The following is a 21,736-nucleotide window of genomic DNA, read 5'->3' on the forward strand; positions in this document are numbered from 1 at the left end:
CAATTTAGCGTTCTTTATATTATACAGTAGCTCTTTCTGCGGCTTACTGTTGGAGAGTGGAGCTGTTACCGATATGTTTGTTGCATTTTTAATCTTGTGGCCTTTGGACAGCTACCACTGTTTAAATGTAAGAAACGAAGTTCTATATGTGGAATCTTAAAAAAAAAAAACCACCCCCACCCCCCAAACTCATAGATACGGAGAACAGATAGGTGTTTGCTAGAGGTGGTGGGTAGGGATGGATAAAATGGGTGTAGGGGATCAAGAGGTACAAACTCACCGTAATAAAATACGTAAGTACCAGGGAGGTAACTTATAGCACCGTGACGCTAGTTAACAAATGTATACTTGAAAGTTGCAAAGTGAGTACATCTTAAAAGTTCTTTTTTTTAAAAAAAATATTTATTTATTTATCTTTGGCTGCATTGGGTCTTCGTTACTATGCACGGGCTTTCTCCATTTGCGGCGAGCAGGGGCTACTCTTCGTTGCGGTGGCTTCTCTTGTTGCGGAGCATGGGCTCTAGGCGCACGGGCTTCAGTAGTTGTGGCATGTGGGCTCAGTAGCTGCGGCTCGTGGGCTCTAGAGCACAGGCTTAGTAGTTGCGGCGCACAGGCTTAGTTGCTCCGCAGCATGTGGGATCTTCCCAGAGCAGGGATCAAATCCGTGTCCCCTGCATTGGCAGGTGGATTCTTAACCACTGCACCACCAGGGAAGCCCAAAAGTTCTTAACATAAGAGAAAAATATTTGAAGCTATGTGTGGTGATGGTTGTTAACTAGACTTGTTGTGATGATCATTTTGTAGTATGTGCATATATCGCATCATTATATTATTCACCAGAAACTAATATAATGTTATATGTCAATTTTATCTCAATTTAAAAAAAAGAAGTTCTTGTCTTTGAAAAATTAAAACCTTTGCAATTCTTATATATTTGGATACTTAATAAGCTAGTTCATCTAATGATAGACATTCTTAACTAAGGAGATGAGAGACAATTTCATGGAAAAAAAGTTAATGATAAAAATGAAAAGAGTTCACACTTATTTTGTTAACTGTCTTAATATAGACATATCTTTTTGCTTTCTTTCACAAAATTTCTTAAAGGCAGAGGTTTCAAAATCAAAGAGGTAAAGAGAGAAAGAAAGGGAACGGAAGGGAGAGAAAGCAGAAGGAATATCCAGACGCGTCCTTTATTGTGTGTCAAATTATATTTGTTTCTCAGTATTTTTAAAATTTCTATTTGAACTCTGAATTTTTACTTTCATTTTTCTTTCCATTTTCCCAGCCAATTTAAAGTCTCATGGTTTTCAAAAAGGAGCATTAGTTTTCTAGTTGAAAGCTTGAAGTCATGACTTGATTCTATTGTTTATATTTCTCCACAATTCTCAATGCCTTCTCCACTTCTGCTGGATTGGTATGAATCAGTTCTATTGCTGCTGCCCCTTAAGGAGCCCGTACCATTCATTTTGCCTTCCATCCTAGAAACCGCTTGGGAGAAAGCCCCTATCTTCCTCCTGTCCTGCCTTCTGTGGACCAAAAGAAATAATTACTTTATGAACCCTTTTTTAAAAAAAATTATTTATCTATCTATTTATTTATTTATTTATGGTTGCGCTCGGTCTTCGTTGCTGCACCTGGGCTTTCTCTAGTTGTGGTGAGCAGGGGCTACTCTCTAGTTGCAGTGAGTGGGGGCTACTCTTCGTTGTGGTGCGCGGGCTTCTCATCGGGGGTCTTCTCTTGTTGCAGAGTACGGGCTCTAGGTGCGTGGGCTTCAGTAGTTGTGACTCGCGGGCTCTAGAGCACAGGCTCAGTAGTTGTGGCGCACGGACTTAGTTGCTCCTCGGCATGTGGGATCTTCCCGGACCAGGGCTCGAACCCGTGTCCCCTGCATTGGTAGGCGGATTCTTAACCACTGTGCCACCAGTAAAGCCCCTCAATCCTTCTTAATTTATTTATTAAACAAAAAGTTATTGAGTTCTCAGGATGTGCCAGACACTTTGTCAGTACCTGACATAAAGGGGTGAACAAAATGGACATAATCTCTGTTCTTAAGTAGCTTATATTCTTGTGGTCATAAGTGCTATGGAGAGAAAGAAAGTAAATTAAGAGGAAAGGAAGTGGTAGAGAGTTGAGGAAGGCCTTTCTGCAGACGTGATGAATAATTGGCCAGTGAAAATTTGTGGGAAAAACAATCAGGTAAAAGGAACAACCACCATTGCACACATCCTAAATCAGTAGCATATGTAGTGAAACTACACGCACACACACACACAATAATGGTAGTGTAAACAAGAGTGGGAGGAAATAAGATCATATCATGCATGGTCTTATAAACCATGGTTAGGATTTTGGGAGTCAGTATTAGAAAGTTTGCTTATTTAAAAGCGTGCTCAGTTTTTTAATATTACATTTAGCAAATATATTTCTTCTGCAACTGTTGTGAAAATTTTTAATAAAAATCATTGTCTGGTTTTTCCACTTGTACTGAGGATAAGGTGGCTGTGTATAAAATTAATAACATTATGTAGGATTTCTTATATGTTTGCAAATATACATGCATGTGATCTGACTGAAATAACATTAAAAAAAGGTTTTGAAATTTGTTTGGCAGAGAGAAGCCCATCTGGAAGTGCCTTTGGGAGTCAAGAAAATCTGAGGTGGAGGAAGGATATGACTCACTGGCGTCAAAACACTGAGAAGCTTGACAAGTAATATAACCTTCTGTTTTATCTTACTGATGGGTTTGTTGAGTTTCAAATACAGAGGAAAATGATTACTTTTAGTGTTATTTTTTATATATTAGGCATTCAAATCTTAGAAGACAGAATAGTTATATTTTATTTTTAAATTTTAGATTAAAAATGATTTGAGGGAAGAAATTTTCATATGCTATAGTAAAACAAAAGGTTACATATTCACATGTTACTCTATTTTCCCCCAACAATCCCCTTTGGAAAATGCATTCGGCAACTATTTTTTAAATATATTTTGGGTGTCACACTGAACTAAATATTTCAAGGATTACAAAAAATTAGAAAACTAATCTTTGCCCTGTTAAAGCTTAAAATATAAAGAAAGACAAAACACTACAAGTCTTCTGTTTCTAGCATGGAGGCAAACTAGGTACAGTAACTGACCACTCTACCGCCAAAAACAATCCTAAAGGACTGCATCTTCAGCCTAAGGGGAACTGGAAGTAAACCTTTCTCACTGCCCAGGTAACCACAGGTAAAGTTGCTCAGCTTGACACTTGGCATTTCAGGTGTCATGCGGCTAATATTTTTTCCTGATAATTTGTAATTACAAGTTAGCCCTCAAGTAACTTGATTGGCCCCCACAGCTTTGAGCATATGGTGACCAACTCATTTGGGTTTGCCTAGTACCCCTCATTTTAGTAGTGAATGTCCCACGTCCCAGGGAACCTTCCAGTCCTGTCCTAAGGTGAACCTGGATGGTTGGCCACCCTATCTGAGAACCATCTTCAGCCCAAGCTTTAGAGGATTCTCACAGTTGAACTTCAAGAAATATTAGCTCTCAGACAGTAAAATCAGGAAGCAAGTCCCTGTGAGAGCCAGCAGAGAGAGAAGCAGCAGGGTCAGTACCATATAGATGAGTTTGGCATTGTCAGAAACTGCCTTAGTCTCTACAGGCTGCTATGACAAAATACCACATGCTGTGTCACTTTTAAACAACAGAAATTTATTCCTCACAGTTCTGGAGGCTGGGAAGTTCGAGATCATGGCGCCAGCAGATTTGGTGTCTGGTGAAGGCCCTCTTCTGGGTTACAGACTTCTTGTTGTGTCCCCTTATGGTTTAAGGGCAAGCAAACTCCCTGGGGCATCTTTTATAGAAGCACTAATCCCATTCTCGAGGGCTCTGCCCTGATTATCCAATCACCTTCCAAAAACTGCACCTCCTAACACCATTACGTTGGGCATTAGGTTTTCAATGTATGAATTTGGCAGGGAATGCAGATACTGAATATAACTGTGTTAAAAATTCTTAAAGTTTGAGTTTCTGCATTTCTGTCCTCTCTGTCCATGTTCGTTTCTTTTATTATTTTTCCACATGTTGTGTTTTTTAGAAATCAAAAATCACCAAGATACTATGCTATTAGTATGTTGCTTTATTTCTGCATTTGTATAATGTGTTCTCTTTGCTTATCTTACTATGTTTTAAGGGAGCCCTTTTTTTTTTGGTGTTTTCGTGATTCTTTTTGTTTAACCATCTTGTTTTGTCATGTTTCTTCACAAAATCTTGCTGGAATTTTAAGTTTGAACATTATATATTTTGTTGTCCAATTTAATTCTAACTGTGTTGTATTTTCTCCTTAAATTTAATTTGTAAATGTAAATTCATGGACTGTTCTCTTTAGCGACAGTAATAAAGATTCAGACTTTAACATCTAAGAACTTGGAAAAGTTAGCATTTAATATATCCTTTTATTTTTGCTTTGATTTATGTGTTTTTTGTCTACTTGGATGTAATATATAGTTTCTGTATATGTATTGCAACTAAAACAAATGTCTTTACTCATAAATCATATATAGTTATTAAGTTTTTTATTTTCATTAAATAATACTTTTGTAAATATTAGTATTCAAGTAAACCACTTCATTACATCAAGTTGTTTTATTTCTAATGAGTGTCATCCAGAGTCTCACTGAAGAGTTAAATCATTTTCTGTATTAAAATTTTTGTATCAAAAGTTTGGGGAAATTAGACAAAACTTTATTTTTAAAAAGATCTTTTATCTTAAATAAATATGTTGAAAATCCTTGAAATAGTAGTATGAATACTAAACATTTTGAATGTTGCTTTACATGAAAGCAGCTCTAAATACAAGCCCACATAGCACCACCTAGTGTCTACGTACCATTCAGAATAAAAGTTTTTTCCTGTGTTTGCTGCATCTCTGAAAACTAAATATTTATGCCTTTAGTGGCACTGTAGCACTGTAATGGGGTGAGAAAGTCTGTATTGGCATGGTTGAAAAAAATGTAGGTTAAAACAAAACATTTTAAAATCTGCAAAATACTCTTTTTCCTTATTCTCTTGTAACTTTGCATTCAGGCAAATATTGAAAAATGGTTCCCCTGAAAAAGCAAAAGGTTCCAAGGTTTTTTATTTCTGTGCATCTTTAAGTCTTTTCTGAATTGCAGATCTATTGGCTTTTCTAAAAGATAAATATAATTTCTTATAATATTTTGTATTAGGTCAAGAGCAGAGATTGAACATGAAGCACTGATTGATGGAAATCTGGCTACTGAAGCAAATCTAATCATTTTGGATACATTAGAGATTGTTGTCCAGGTAAGGACACAAATTAGAGGAATTTAAAGTAGTATAGATTTGATAAGTTAGGGTTGGGGGGAAAAAGTATTTATTGAACCATATAGTTACATTTAAATATCAGTAGATCCTAGAAGTTATGTCCTTGCTCCTCTTCTTTTCTCATTTAAAACCTATTCATTCTCCTCCACCTCTTTTTTTTTTATGCAAATCCATCTCAGCTTCTTTTCCTTGATGTCTTCCTAGATCTTACATTATCTTTTTCCTATTAAAATTTTTATTTGTTACTTATACATATTCTATCTCTCGAACCAAATTGCAGTTAACATCTCTATTTTATTTATCTATTTTTAAATTGCAGACAGTTTCTGTAACAGAATCCAAAGAGAGCATCCTTGGTGGGGTGCTGAAAGTGCTACTACATAGCATGGCCTGTAATCAAAGTGCAGTTTATCTACAACACTGTTTTGCTACCCAGAGAGCCCTGGTTTCAAAGGTGGGTTATTTTTGTACCTGCTGTCCTGTCAGACTTTGCTTTCTTTATTAACATTGTCTAAGATCATTTGACACATACATTGATCATATTTTAAATATACTTATAGTTAAAATTTTAGTAATAACCTAAGACTCATGATTCTTCTTTGCCTTTTGTCTACTACTTACCTTTTGGAATTTCTAAGAGTAGTTCTGATGTGGAGAAGGGCCTGAAATTACTAGCTTATTTTATTTTATTTTAGTTATTTTTTTAAATAAATTTATTTATTTATTTTTGGCTGCATTGGGTCTTCGTTGTTGTATGCGGGCTTTCTCTAGTATGGCGAGGGGGGGCTACTCTTCATTGCGGTGCGTGGGCTTCTCATTGCAGTGGCTTCTTTTGTTGCGGAGCACGGGCTCTAGGCACGTGGGCTTCAGTAGTTGTGGCGCACAGCCTCAGTAGTTGTGGTGTGTGGACTCAGTAGTTGTGGCACATGGGCTTAGTTGCTCCGCAGCATGTGGGATCTTCCTGGACCAGGGCTCAAACCCGTATCCCCTGCATTGGCAGGCGGATTCTCAACCACTGCACCACCAGAGAAGCCCAATAGCTTATTTTAAATATGGGGCTTTTTGTGTTTTCTCTTCATCTTATTTTGGCTGTCCCTTATTGACTTGATTTATCAAGAATTCAATGTATAAGTTGTTCAGTCTGTTGAAATTAGCTTATCCTATGGTAAATGGAAAGGAAGGTGCTTCTGCTGTTTGTTCAACTACTTCAAATATTTATTTCCTATGTTTGTTTTCCTCTGGAAATGTGTATGTGTATGCTTAATACTTGAAGGTAGCTATTTCATCTTAGTCATCTTATAAGATGGAATGCAGAGCTGTTGATGAAACTTAGCCAATGAAAATAACTTATATACTATTTTGTGATAATAAAAACATTTCACAGAATTATTATGTTAGTTACTATAGTAGTAAGTGTTTAATGCACATTATCTAATCTAAGGTAGTCATACAGTCCCACATAGATAACATTATTAGGCCCATTTTAAGGATGAGAAAATATGTCCAAGACCGTATTACTAGTGTAATCCATACTCGAACCCAGTCTATCTGGCTCTGTGGGCCATGTTATTAACCATTAGTAAATATTGTCCCTTAACATTCTTTTTTTTTTTTTTTGCGGTATGTGGGCCTCTCACTGTTGTGGCCTCTCCCGTTGCGGAGCACAGGCTCCAGACGCGCAGGCTCAACGGCCATGGCTCACAGGCCCAGCCGCTCCGTGGCATGTGGGATCTTCCCGTACCGGGGCACAAACCCGTGTCCCCTGTTTCGGCAGGTGGACTCTCAACCACTGCGCCACCAGGGAAGCCCTCTTAACATTCTTTTAATTCCTGGGCTACACCAACAAGTCTCCACATCAGGCTATATTGACATACCTCTGGAACTTTTATTGCATAAATTCAGTGTTGGTGTTGTTTCTTTACAGTTCCCTGAACTCTTGTTTGAAGAGGAGACAGAGCAGTGTGCTGATTTATGCCTCCGGCTTCTCCGGCACTGTAGCAGTAGCATCGGTACAATACGGTCACATGCTAGTGCCTCCCTTTACCTACTTATGAGACAGAACTTTGAGATTGGGAATGTAAGTGTTTCATCTCAGGATTGTATCTTTGATTCATTAGGAAATATAACTTCTGTAGATAACTATTAAAAGGGTTCAGGGGGAGCATGGAATTTTTTTGCTATGTTTTGAGTCTAATATTTGTCTTTCTATTTCTCATTCTGTGGACATATTATAAAAGTCCAAATCTTCAGTTTTACTTCCTATACTAAAAATAATGTGTAGTAGTACAGATTTAGAATATAAATGTTGAGCTATTGTAAATTTTAATTATTATCATTAAGTGAAATGAAAGTCATAAGGAAAATTAAAAGTTAAATATCTTGGCTTGATATTTTATGATTATATGCCAGTCTTTGAAGAATTCCATGTTTTCATTTATGTTTTTTATTTGATAATAGATTTGTGTTTTATTTTTCCTAACTTTATGAGTCAAGTGTTTAGTTCATTTATTCTTACTCATGTAAGTATTTAAGGTCTAGAATATTCCATCGTGCACTGTTTTTGGTGTCTCATTGGTTCTGATATGTAGTATTCTCAGTATTCTTGGTTTGTAGATATTTGTAATTTCAGTTTATATTTTCTTTTTAACCCAAAGTTTTAAAGTTTTGATGATAATTTTTAGTTGTTTCTTTTTTTCTGGCCGTGCTGCAGCTTGCAGGATCTTAGTTCCCCAACGAGGGATTGAACCCGGGCCCTCAGCAGTGAAAGTGTGGAGTCCTAACCACTGGACCGCCAGAGAATTCCTAATAATTTTTAGTTTTATTGCAAAGTGGTCATACAATTAATATACTATGTCTCCTTTTTGGTAGTATGGATGTGTGTGTTTGTGTGTCCAATCATATAATGTTTTTATGAATGTTATGCAAGCATTTAAAAAGAAGGGGTACTCTTTATTTTCAGAATATTGAGTTAAACAGATATACCTTTTAATTCCATTATTCTGTTTTTCTTTATTTTTGGTCCATTTGGTGGACTGAAGGAGATGATTTAAAGCCTATACACTGTCTCTTTCTCCTTTAGGTCTTTGTTGGTAAATTGATATTCATAACTATTTGGTATATTTATAACTACTATTCATAGCTATTATATCTTACTATGAATTATTCCCTTTAGAATTGAAAAAGACCCTGAATTGGTTTCATTTAAAATTTTTATATTTTTGGACTGAATTCTGCTTTGTATGGTATTAAGATACCTCTGCTTTCTTTTTAATTTGAACGTGTCTTCGGTTACCTTTGCCTATCCTTTCGTTTTCACTTTTTTGAATCACTTTATTTTAAACATGCCTCTCATATACAACATAGAGTTGGGTTTTGCCTTGTAATCCAGTCTCTAAGTTGAATTAAACCTTTTCATACTTGTTATTCTATCAGATACGTCCTAGAGTTGTGTTGTATTATTTTGTTATGCTTCCCCACCTCTCTCCTTAAAAAAATTTGTTGGTTGTTTTCATCTTGCACTTATGGTCTGTTCACCTTATTTTTTTGGTGTAGTCTTTATTATATTTAAGAAAGTTTGTATTGTTCTAATGATTACCTTTATAATTATATAATACCTTCAGCCCTCTATTTCTTCAATCATGCATTCTCAGTGGAGGAAGTATTGCCACCAAGCTAGTGAATATTGGTTCTTGGTGGGGGGGTGAAAGAAAGTCTTAGCTATCACAGTGGCTTTCCTTGAGTTCTTTTATTTCTGCCATTTTTCTTCCTTTCTAAAGTGAATGGCTTCATAAATTTTTTATAATTTAAGGTAAAATATTTTATTAGAATTTTCATCTGTTTCATGACCATATTTTCCTATTAAGTGTTTCTTACCTGATGTTTCACTGATCTTCTTTACCTTTTTGTTACTCTACATAGAATGAGATAGTTTATATTGGCCCAGGTATTTATAAGACATTCCTTCAGGAATGTGTCTGTCATGGGATTTTGCTGTTGTATGCACATCTTACCTAACTTCCTAAAGTTTCTGGTCAATCTATTTGTAACCAGTCCCTCCAGCTTTTTAGGTCATTTTGTTTCCAAGACAGATAGTTTTTAATCACTTCAAAGTGAGTTTCTTATTTAAAAGAAGTATTTTTCTGATTATTTCTTAAATCTGCACCCTAGGATTCCTCACTTTTTACTATCCCCTCCTTGCCTTCCATTGAATCTGCTTCCTATTTGCTTGTCGTGGCAACCCTTATGCATTTTTCTAATATATGGATTATGTATGTCTCCTCATTTTGCTGAAATAGAGTTTATGGATTTTTTTCTGTTCATCTTTTATTTATTTATTTATTTTTTTGCGGTACGCGGGCCTCTCACTGTTGCGGCCTCTCCCGTTGCGGAGCACAGGCTCCGGACGCGCAGGCTCAGCGGCCATGGCTCACGGGCCTAGCGGCTCTGCGGCAAGCGGAATCTTCCCGGACCGGGGCATGAACCCATGTCCCCTGCGTCGGCAGGCGGACTCTCAACCACTGCGCCACCGGGGAAGCCCCCCATCTTTTATTTTTATATGAAATCCAGGAGAAGTAGGAACTTGCTGTCTCTCACTATCCTATTTTCACTGGAAGCCAAGTCCTCTTTCCTAATTCAGAACAGAAGAATCTAGTTACTTTATGGATCTTGTTTAGTTTTTGAAATAAAGTCCCTAAAATTTGACTACACTTGGAGTTTTCTTGATTCAGTCTTCTGTTATTTTAGGAAAGCTTTATATAATAGGATGAAAATAGGTGATTTATCATCTTAGTGTGAGGTAGTGCCTCTAAAAAGGAATAGGTAGTTTTTTAACTGGCAGTGATTTTATATAGTTTATAGAATCAAGAAATACTAGTAGAAGTAAGTATTAAATTGTGTTCTAGGTACTGTGTTAGGCATTAGGCAAACATAGATAAAAGGACAGTCCTTATTTTCAAATAGCTTAACATCTACTAGGGTAGGAGATGAACAGGTAATGTTCAGCTAATAATTGTAAGTACTTACTTCACATGGTTTTGTGGGGATTATATAAATTAAGTAAAACATTTATGTCAGTAACTGGCTCTAAGCAAATGCTCAATAAGTGTTTGCTATTAATATGAGAGGTAAGCACAGGGGACTGTGTAAGCACAGAGAAAAAGAGCTTATGCTCAAAAAAAAAATGACGTTGGAAAAAAGAAGAGCTTATGCTCTCAAAGATCAGTTTTCAGAAAGAGGAGATGCTTGAACTAAAGATGAAGAATTGCCCAGTCGGATGGGTAAGTAGGTGGGTAGAACTTTGTAGGTAAAGAAAATGGCACATAGATAATTAGAAAGGCATTGAGATGAGAGTAGAAAACAGGCAGAGAAGGAAACTTTTTTAGCACTTCTTAATTGTTATGGCTCAGAGGGAGAGTAATAAGAGATAAAATTGTAATTGAAATGTCTGTACTAAGCTGTCATAGGGCAGACACTGTTTCTCACTATACTCTCAGTTCCCACCATATAGTTTGACATATTTACTTGGTCAAATATTCGAATTTTATCTTCAAAGGTGTGAACAGCCATTGGAGTATTTTAAGAAGAAGACTGACATGTTCAGATTCACATTTTACAAAAATTTACCTGATGCTACTTACAGCATCAGGGAGAGAGAAAAAGGGGTGAGAAAAAGGCCGAAAGATTGATTAAGAAGTTATTACAGTAATGGTAAGGGCATAAACTAAAGAAATGGCATTGGGAATGGAGAAAGAACAGATTGGAACAGATTAGAGCATAGTGTGGATTGGATTTATGGTATGAATAATGAGAGGGGAGAATGACAATGGAATGACTCCTAGATTTTTGGCCTGAGTGACTGATTACAAGAATAGTAGCACCATTTATTTAATCAATAGGAAAAGAAGGTGTTTTTTGTTTGTTTCTTTCTTTGTGTTTTTGGCTGTGTTGGGTCTTCGTTGATGCGCACGGGCTTTCTCTAGTCGCGGTGAGCAGGGGCTACTCTTCATTGCAATGCACGGGCTTCTCACTGCGGTGGCTTCTCTTGTTGCGGAGCATGGGCTCTAGGTGCACAGGCTACAGTAGTTGCAGCACGCGGGCTCAGCAGTTGCGGCACGTGGGCTCAGTAGTTGTGGCACACAGGCTTAGTTGCTCCACGGCATGTGGGATCTTCCCGTATCAGGGATCGAACCCATGTCCCCTGCATTGGCAGGTGGATTCTTAACCACTGCGCCAGCAGGGAAGTACCAAGAAGGTATTTCAGAAGTGTTAAAACTGAGGTACCCATGCGACATTCATAAGGAACCATCTAGTAAAATATAACAGCTTGGAGCTCAAGAGAGAAATATGAACTGAAGACACAGACATGTATCTGTACTGGTCCAAAGCAGAAAAATGGATGAGGCTGTTTAGAGTATGAGAAGTGTCTCTTGACAGAATCTTTGGGAACACTGATATTTAAGAAGGGCAACTGAGGAATAAAGGAGACAGAAAAAGAGTGGATAAAGAATAGAAAAATCAGGATAAGGTGGTACCATTGAAGATAAGGCAGGCAATTTTCAAGGCAAAAGTAATCAATACATTTAAATATACAGAGATGTCAAGTAGAATATTGACAAAAAACTATCTTGGATTTGGCGATTACTACGTTGTCACTGATAAACTCTTAAGAGTAGTTTCACAGTGGGGAATGGTGCAACAGAAATGAATTTTCACTAGAAAAGGAAGAGTGTAAGCTCTTATAGGCATCACTCCAAAGATTCTACCTTTAAGTTTCTTTATACAGGATGTGAGTTATTTTTTCATAGCAGTGGACCTAATGAAAGGGGCTAGAATGCAAAGACCGCATCTAACACTTAAGAATTTTGTGATGCTGGTCAAGTTCTTTAACCCATCTGTAAAAATGGTATTATTATTAATAATATATACCTCATAGTAGATCAATGTAAAGTCTAGGCACAACTTCTAATTCAAGTCTAACACACAATTTTTATTTTTTACTCTGTTTTGTAGGCTGTTATTACAGCAAGATTCTAAGCTTTATGTCCTTTTAAAAATAAGATTTCAGGGCTTCCCTGGTGGCGCAGTGGTTGAGAGTCCGCCTGCCAATGCAGGGGACACGGGTTCGTGCCCCGGTCCGGGAAGATCCCGCATGCCACGGAGCAGCTAGGTCCATGAGCCATGGCCGCTGAGCCTGCGCGTCCAGAGCCTGTGCTCCGCAACGGGAGAGGCCACAACAGTGAGGGGTCCGCGTACCGCAAAAAAAATAAATAAATAAGATTTCAATATAAACATTTCATTACTTTTTCAAAAATATTTTGCATAGAATGGTATTTTTTTTACTAACCTTTTCCTTTTAGGAAGTAAAAAAATATATACTTTTTCACTTTAAGCTTTCCTGTATTAAATGTTTACCTGGCAATTTCTCTGTTACAGAACTTTGCCAGGGTTAAAATGCAGGTAACCATGTCACTGTCTTCCTTGGTGGGCACATCTCAGAATTTTAATGAAGAATTCTTAAGACGTTCTCTAAAGACTATACTGACATATGCTGAAGAAGACTTGGAATTGAGGGAGACAACATTTCCTGATCAGGTCAGAAATGCTACTTTTTAGAGCATTAACTGAAATAGGAATTGTAAATAGGCATTTTCCAAATTGTTAGATCAAACTTTGGTTTTAACTGGAGGAACCTATATTTTTCTTTCATCCATGTGTGTGATAGATAGGGCTGAATCTCTTTGTTTTAATAAGCCACCCTCTCTTCTCAGAATGGTTAATATCTTTGGTGTTTAATTCTGTGAATTTGTACCAAAATAATATTAGACTTAGGCAGTATGGACAAAAAAAGCTTTATGATGAAACTATTCCCACTGATTAATGTAATTTGCCTCAAACACTAAAGTTTCTACAAACTACCTTTTGGGAAAATCTGAAACATAGGAGAAGATTTCCTTTTGTGTTCTTTTCCTGTATTCCCTATATCCCTATATGTATTTTATTTCTACTTACATTTCTACTTGTTTCTGGGTGAGAGAACTGAAAAAACAGTCTGCTGAGCAATTTGTATAAAGTTTACCACCCTTCACTCATCTTACCCCAGCATACCCAGACTCTTTAGAACTATATCAAAATCATATTGTTTTGAAATCTTTAGATGCTTATCTGAAATATCTTCCAAATTAATTTAATGATGTGAATGGATGGATGTTTTTCATACAATTCTCTGCTACAGGTCCAAGATTTGGTTTTCAATCTCCATATGATCCTTTCTGATACTGTTAAAATGAAGGAACACCAGGAGGATCCTGAAATGTTGATTGATCTAATGTACAGGTAACATTTGTTTGATTCACTTATACCTTGTATAATGTGGCTTAAATTAGTACGATACACAAAAAACATGAGATTAAAAAAAATACAAAACTTATTTGTCGTTTTCTAACGGTAATTGAAAAGTCAAAATGTGCTTTATCAGATCCCCTGTGTCACTTCTTTTAAGAACTATGAATAATTGTTCGGTATATTTATTGATTATCAAAAACAAGAGGATTATTTAAAGTAATGACACATTTAACACCTTGGCATCCTGGGCCCTAGATTTCCTAGGAAGGCCCAAGATCCATATTTTAAATGTAAAAGTTCTTTAGGAAGAAAATACAGTGTATTAACGTTTTACTACAATATTAATTTTGCTGATTTTAAATATGGTTTTGTCTATAGGATAATATTTATAGGGTATTCTGAGAATTTTGTAATTCCTGTTGTATCTTAAAAGATGTAAGTAAAACTTGACTTTTTCTTTGCCATATGACCTTCTCTTTTTACAGTTTTGGAGTTCCTTAAAGGCACAAGTAAAACAAAAACAAATATGTTCTTTAAAATAAAAATGATACAGTGAAACAATCTTTTATAAATTTTTTTCCTTGAATAGAAAACTTGTTTGTATTCCCATAATAAACATGTAAATTCCCCCAGTTTTTCCCTTACTGATTGTTTCCTTAGTGTCCAGATTTTCATATAAAATGTCCTTTTTTTAGTCCCCCACTGCAAAAAACTGATATTACCGTTCCATTGGCCCACAGTTGTTTCTCTAAGCATACTCAAAGACATTTTCATACCACCCAAAAACTTGTCTTAATAGGTTGTGTTCAATAACAGAAACCTAAACACTGAACAAGCAATTTGAACTCCCTTCTAGCTTGGGAAGCAAATGCTAATTGAGAAGAATTTCTGTTCTAACTAGAATTGCCAAGGGGTACCAGACCTCTCCAGACCTGCGGCTGACCTGGTTGCAGAACATGGCTGGCAAACACTCGGAACGCAGCAATCATGCTGAAGCTGCCCAGTGCCTCGTTCACTCAGCAGCACTTGTTGCTGAATATCTGAGCATGCTGGAGGACCGGAAATATCTTCCTGTGGGATGTGTAACGTTTCAGGTAGGAATCTGCCAGGTTGACATTAAATCAAGGTATGTCCTTTTTTGGATTTAACTTTTCTCACTGGTGTTTAGATTCATTCAGCTTGTAAGGAAAGCATAAAGACTGAAGGTGATACTTCAGTAGATGAATTAACATTTCACTGTCACTTTCATTAATACATTTTTAAAGTGTATTTCTCGTTAATTCTCTTCCACATTTTCTTACCTCTGCATTATCAGTGCTGTGTACATTTATTCTCTTTGCCTATACTGCTGTGGACTTTGTAGCATCTATGAAATACATTCAAGATATTGAGAATCAGAATTCAGTGGAAACTCTTAATTGGCTTTTAATTAAAATACCAGGTAAACCAACATTCTCCATTCCCTGTATAAATATGCTAATATATGACTCAGAGATGATAGCTTATGCTCTAGTACGGTTACATCCCCCTTACCCACTAGTTGAATTCTTTGCTTACCAAGAGTTAGTTATGCTTTGCTTTTCTTAAAACCTGTTAAGGCCAGGTTTGGGAAGTTACAAAATTTAATTAAATATTATGTTCTCTGATAAATCTAAATGCAATTAGAAAGTAAGTTATTGTTTCTCTGAAAACCAAGTTGAATGTTTTGCAAAGAGATCAGACAAATAAAGAAAGAATGGGGGAAAAGCTCCGAGAAGTCTAGGATAATTTGATAATCTTTTAATTTCAAGTTTTTACTCTAAAGAAACCAAAACTGGAAATCTTAAATAAAGGTTGCATTGTGGGTATTTAGTCAAGAGAGATTACATGGAACTCTGATCTCGAGACCCATACACAAAAGACCTTAGATCTACTTCAGGAAATTGATAAATGAGTGTATATCTACTGTGAATATTTAGGTTCAAATCAAATATTTAAGGTATGTAGGTATCATTTCTTTTTTAGAAATAATGGCTGATCCCAATCTCATTGGGTAAGAGGGCTTTTAATATACCTGAGTTTTCTCATTAACTTGATGTATGTTAGGCAAGCCAAGGGACCATTTTTGTACCTTATTTTCCCTGAAAGAGAGTTTTAGCAAGATCAATTAAATTAAAAATAAAGATTGTTTAAGTCTCCATAGGTGTTCTATGTGATATTTTGATTTTCCTTAGCCCATGATTTTTCTTAATTTTCTTTCTTGCAACTTTTTATTAATGGAAAAGTTATCTAGCAGTGGTGTTACACTTTATTGTCATCTTCACAGTACAAAAAGTTTTTGGAGATTTGTCTTTTATCTTTGCATTGACTACCCTTTTTTTTTAAACTTAAGCTGGTAGCTATATTTCATCATCAATTACTTCTTCATATACATCTTTCATGTTAAGAAATTAATTCCATTTCACAAGCCTTAAACATTTTTTTCCTCCTAGAATATTTCATCTAATGTTTTAGAAGAATCTGCAGTCTCAGATGACGTGGTATCTCCAGATGAAGAAGGTATCTGCTCTGGAAAGTACTTTACTGAGTCAGGACTTGTGGGATTACTGGAACAAGCAGCTGCTTCTTTCTCTATGGTAGATGACTCTTATTCATTTCTTCCCACAATTACATACTTCTTAATTATTAGTGACATGTATATTTATGCTTTCTGCCTACAACTCTGCTTTTCCTTTATGGTAATTTTCTCTAAGTACCTTAAGAACCATCTAGTAACATATTTTCTTTCTAGATTCATCATTGCTTATTCCTTTTTATTTTAATAGTCTGTCACTTCCTCCAGTGTTTTTCATCTGCTTGTTTGTGAACCAACACTTCGTCTGTAAGAGATTTTTTTTTTCTTGCTTTACAAAACTTTACCACCAAACATTTTCTAAAACTTTAAAATTTAAAAAAACCCCAGCAAAACAGAAAGCCTGTGGTACTCAGGAAAATTATGGCCACTCATCCCATTGGTTGCATAGTGAGTTCTATTAGGTAGATATTGAAGTGGTATCAGGAGCTTTATGAACTACATCCTAGATCCCTTGTCTGATCTACCCTACCATGCTATAACTCTAATCCTTGTCCCTCCCCATCTGTATGTGAAGAATTAAAGCAGTCATGTGGATCTGAGATGGGATGTTTGTTGGAGAAGGAAAAAACAGCCAGCCAAATCCCTGCTTACTTTCTTGAACCATGGTGATATGGTCACCTGCTTTCTGTGAGTTTTCTGCTGAGTGTTTAGTATCCCAGCACCAAGGTTTGGGAGACAGTGAGGTTCATGTTAAGGTAAAAGGGAAGCTTGAGGTAATATACAGTGTTTCCCACCTTCCCCATTGTACTATTATTAGGAATTGGTTATTGCTTCTCCTGGCCTTAACCCTCCCCAGAAATATATTGGTTATGGGTATAGATTTAGAAGGCATACAGTCAGAATTCAGATCCTGGCTCTGCTACCTTAGTAGTTAAATCACTTCAGGCACAAGTTACTCAACCTACCAGTGCCTCACTTTTCTTAACCGTTAAATGCATCTAATAGTAGTACCTACTTCAAGGAATGTTATCAGGGTTAAATGAGTTAACCTATGTAAAGTGCTTATCACAGTGCCTGGCTCCAAGTAAGTTTTAATGTGTTTGCTATTATCATCTTCTCATCATTATTGGCACTTAGAAGCAATTCATTTAATAATGATTCTCAGATTCAAAGAACGTTAGGCATTGGTCCACTTTAAAATTTCTTGTTTTTGAGGACCTTGATTGTCCTGATTCCTACCCCGGATCTCTGTTCCTTGAGTTTCAATTTAAGTGATCTGAACTAGCAGGGAAAAAAAGTTTTTTGGTATTAATGGAATATTTTAATAAATATACATTCTCTATGTATATATGTTTAATTTTAATAATTCACAGCAGTGAATTTAGATTGGGGTACAGTGGCCTATATTACAGAAGCCTATATTTTGCAAGAGCATATAATTGTGAATTTCATTCTTTTTCAATTAATCTATTTAATATTAAGTAAAATAATTACTGGGCATTTTAGTTACACTAAATATACTTTACTATTACAGCTACATGTTGCTTAAATATACTCTTGTGAACTGACTAGAAAATATGAGAACCATAGGTTTTCCCTGGGAAAATAATGTTTGCTGATGTGTGAGGCAGTGGGAACTCAGTGGCTCTTGGAAAATACCTCTCCTTTCCTTCACTACAGCCATCAATCCATTACTAAAGGCAAGAGAGTGGGTAGCAGTGTAAACACATTTTGTCCCTTACTCTGATTATAACCAGAGCAACCCTTAGTCACCTACTGACCAACTATCCCCTACTTGAATAAAATCTGGTGGTTCAGAACCTTCTTATGTTTTGTTAAAAATCAGAGATTTTTCCATAGGAGAGTTCCAATAAGATTTCCTGTGCCAATTTAATATTTTGGAAAAGTTAATAATTTTAGTGTCCTAGGAGGCCACAGGTTATCTGATATTTGCGTATCTGTGACCAATGTAATAATTGGGTTTCTTTATTCCTCTGCTCAGAATTAGTTTCTGCAAAAGTTTACGTGCGTATATGAGGACACACACATACACACATTTATTTTAGTTAAGTAATTACTGGGTAGATAAAAGCAAAATGTCCAATTCAAATTATATAGAAATATAAATATGCATATATTATATGTGTGTATTTTAAATGCACAGACACAAACACATGCATACATATCCATTCATCTATCTAGAAGAGATAATATTAAATTGTGCAAAATTATTTTATTAGGCCTTAATCAAATTAAAAATTAGTAGTGTTTGTTTTTATGTCCTATTGAAAAACAGTAGTATTGTCTTAGTAGAAATATTGTGAGTTCATAAATTGTAATTCACTTTCTTATTGATGTAAAAGAAAGCAATATCTTATTATTCTTATAGGCTGGCATGTATGAAGCAGTTAACGAGGTTTACAAAGTACTTATTCCTATTCATGAAGCTAATCGGGATGCAAAGAAACTATCCACGATTCATGGTAAACTTCAAGAAGCATTCAGCAAAATTGTTCATCAGGTAATGATTGTACTTTCTAGCTTCAGTATAAATGGAGAAAACTGTCTACAAGCATTAGTGTTGCTTTGTACTAATGTCAAACTAGATGTCACGAAATGACCATTTTAATGAGGTTACAAATGAACAGTGTCAAAATGATGGTTCATGGCCAAAAGCAAGACTCATTAACAAAACTGAATTTACCTAAAGTAGATTATGATCATCATAACCTTTCCACATAGCTTCTCTTTTTTTCCTTCACTTTTTTTGAATTTTTACTAGTTGCTAAATTTGTTTTAAATTGTGAGTTATTTTCTGTTTCACAGTGTGGGTTATAGTTATGAATCTGATTTTTAAGTTGATTTCTATTCATTTGCTGCCAAAAAAGTTGTTATGTTTAACTTTTTATTAAATGATGTGAAAGTTTAATAAACTCCTAATATTTTTAATGATTTCAACTGAACTTTTAACTGTTTTTCCCATATATTTTTATTCAATCATCCTTTGACATATTTCTAATATGAAAATAATGTTTAGTGAAAATAATGAATAAATGGTTGTCATGTTTATTCAGTTATAATAGTATGACTTCAGTACTTGTTTATAGTTCATGGAATCCACATATTATCACTAAAATTAAAATTAAAATAAACTTGGTTTAGAAATGAAGTAGACTACCAGCAGTTGATTTCCCTGAAGCTGAGTCACTGGCTCCATTGAAATGCTCTGAAGTATCCTGTCGAGGCTCCTCTTTCTCCACTTTTCTCTTCCCTTCCCTGTGCTACCCATGCTGTTGTCTGCTACTGCCATCATCAAAGAAGGAAGTGGAGTACTGGTTTTCCACTTTTTCGTTCGGTATTAGTCCTACTTTATTGTCTGTCAACTTGACCTCCTCTTTCTTGCCATGGACTAAGCTGTTCTGGATGAATTGATATAATCTGAAAAATTTTAAGTCTTAAATAGGACCACTATACTGTTAAGCCAGAATTTTATTATTGTTTACTAAAATGTTGAAGTTGCAAAAGATCATTAGGATTCTTGATCACAACAGTTGGGTCTTTTTATAATCAGTTGTACATATACTGTTAAGGAAATCTCATCCCAGCTTCCAGACCTATAAATTGCAAATTACACATCAGGTCTGGAACATCTAGAGCTAGTAGCTTCCAAGAAACTTTCATCCATTTGTATCAAAGACATTTGAGTGAAATTTCAATGTCTATTCCAATTTACCTGCGATACTTCAGTGAAGTGCAGCTCACATTAGTTAGGGATCTAATTTAGACACAAATGAAACAAGTAGTTGGCTTTCTTTCCCCCAAATTTGTACTTTTCACTTATTAAAGTTTTAAAAGGTGAAATTTTAGCTTCTGGGTTTTGAACAAGGAATTCATAATATTATCACAGGTCTTAAGTGAAGGAATATGGTGTTTAAAGTACCCTGGTGTTTTCTATACGAAGAAGAATTTATGGTATATGGTACCTTACACTACTGAACTTCCTTTGGCTTTTTTTTGTTCTTTTTAAACAGTTTTTTTTTTTTTTATGACTTTGCCCTTTTTTTACTTTTTATTATACAGAGTACTGGCTGGGAGGTAGGTAATGTTTTAGTTAGTTAAAGACACTAATAGATTGATTTGATCAGATTTCTTATGCCAATGCTTTGCCCACATGTGCTAGCTGTGGGCGTTCTGTTGCTGTCTGCTGTCAACTGAATTCATTAACCAAAGAAATTTTGTTAAAATACTGTAAGTTATGTTAAGAAATTTATTATTAAGAGGTAGTAGGCAGTGCATGGAAATCCATATGTTACACTAATGAGATTCTTTGGTAAATGAGCCACTTTGTCATCACTTAGTTTGTTTTTATCCTTTGAAGCATTTTCTTTCATCAACATTTACACACAAATTTCTTTTTTTAACCATATTGTTTCACCTCATTTTACAGAGGTCGATTTATATGTTATTGCTCAGAGGTGTAAATAAAAAATATTTCATCTGATCTAAGATGCCATCAATTGTAAGACATCCCATTATTTTCCATGCCTTTAAGAAACAAAGAAAAAAAATACCCTGTGTATTAAACTACAACATCCTATCAGTTGAAAGATGAATGCCAACTACAGAGATACTAAAATATGGGCCAGAAATGTGCATCTTAGAATTGATGAAAGAATGTGTTAATTTGATCTTGAGTCACTTCACCTTGAGTATAAGCACTACTGAGGAAAGAAATTCACTTTTGTCATTTGAATTTTGTTGGAGGGAGGGATAAAGAGATTGAGACAACTGGAAATTTAATTTGACCTCATATTCTGACAATGTTTGATAATTAGTGTTCGATGAAGACTATGTGTGCTTCCTTTTATGGAGTCGTTAGGCTCATGAAGTTATATATAAGTTAAATCTTACCTGAAAAGTGCCAGGAAGAATTGATTGCCTTTGTTTTCAATCCTTCTGTAAAGGAAAGAATTCTATAAAATTTAAAATTCTACAAAATAATTTATTTTGATGAGGTATAAAACAAGGTATTAATAAACCAGGTTTATTTAAAGCTAAATATATCTGTAAAGTTTTCTGCTTTGCCTCTCACTTTGTAGTCAGGTTTATGTTGATTAAGCAGCTTAGGCTTTCTCTGTTTGGTTTTGCATTTCAATCCTTGTTTTGAGATCCAACTAGAAACCTTCAGAATAAATGTTACTATTGCATTCTCTTCCATTTCTGAATTAGTTGCCACCTTTCGTTTTTCTTCAGATGAAGCCAGTACAGTTACATCTACCTTAGTTCTCCAGATTAAATGGGTGTGACCTTATTAATACCTAGTACAGAACCTCTCATTTCTGTGGCTCAATTAAGACTTATATAAAGAGACTTTACATGGTTATCTATGAGTGATAAAGTTCCTTATGGATTTCCTAACATGAAATGGAAGTAGGTGAAAAGTAGATAAAAGAAGATACATTGAAACCTCTGAGCAGTTTATTACTAGTCTGCTTGATGCTAAAT

General features: G+C 35.5%; 1 protein-coding gene across 8 annotated transcripts in view; it reads left to right on the top strand.

Annotated features, from left to right (window-relative positions):
- The window catches only part of DOCK7 (dedicator of cytokinesis 7), a 208,158-nt gene that overhangs the window by 165,865 nt on the left and 20,557 nt on the right, over positions 1-21,736 (top strand). For 3 of the 8 annotated variants that reach the window (XR_007473713.1, XM_049702624.1, XM_049702630.1), the window contains 10 exons: positions 2,615-2,711; positions 5,220-5,316; positions 5,657-5,791; positions 7,262-7,414; positions 12,769-12,927; positions 13,568-13,668; positions 14,579-14,771; positions 16,149-16,292; positions 18,621-18,752; positions 20,312-20,326. Coding sequence is in view for 5 of the 8 variants with exons in the window: in XM_049702624.1 (XP_049558581.1) it covers positions 2,615-2,711; positions 5,220-5,316; positions 5,657-5,791; positions 7,262-7,414; positions 12,769-12,927; positions 13,568-13,668; positions 14,579-14,771; positions 16,149-16,292; positions 18,621-18,752; positions 20,312-20,326 (1,226 nt within the window). In the remaining 3 variants the exon portion in view is untranslated. Of the gene's footprint in view, positions 1-2,614; positions 2,712-5,219; positions 5,317-5,656; positions 5,792-7,261; positions 7,415-12,768; positions 12,928-13,567; positions 13,669-14,578; positions 14,772-16,148; positions 16,293-18,620; positions 18,753-20,311; positions 20,327-21,736 lie in introns of those variants that run through there. The other 5 variants (XM_049702626.1, XM_004281599.4, XM_004281601.4 and 2 more) reach the window with 3 other exon arrangements.

This window comes from Orcinus orca, chromosome 1 (genome assembly GCF_937001465.1).
Source record: "Orcinus orca chromosome 1, mOrcOrc1.1, whole genome shotgun sequence".
Taxonomy (NCBI): Eukaryota; Metazoa; Chordata; class Mammalia; order Artiodactyla; family Delphinidae; genus Orcinus; species Orcinus orca.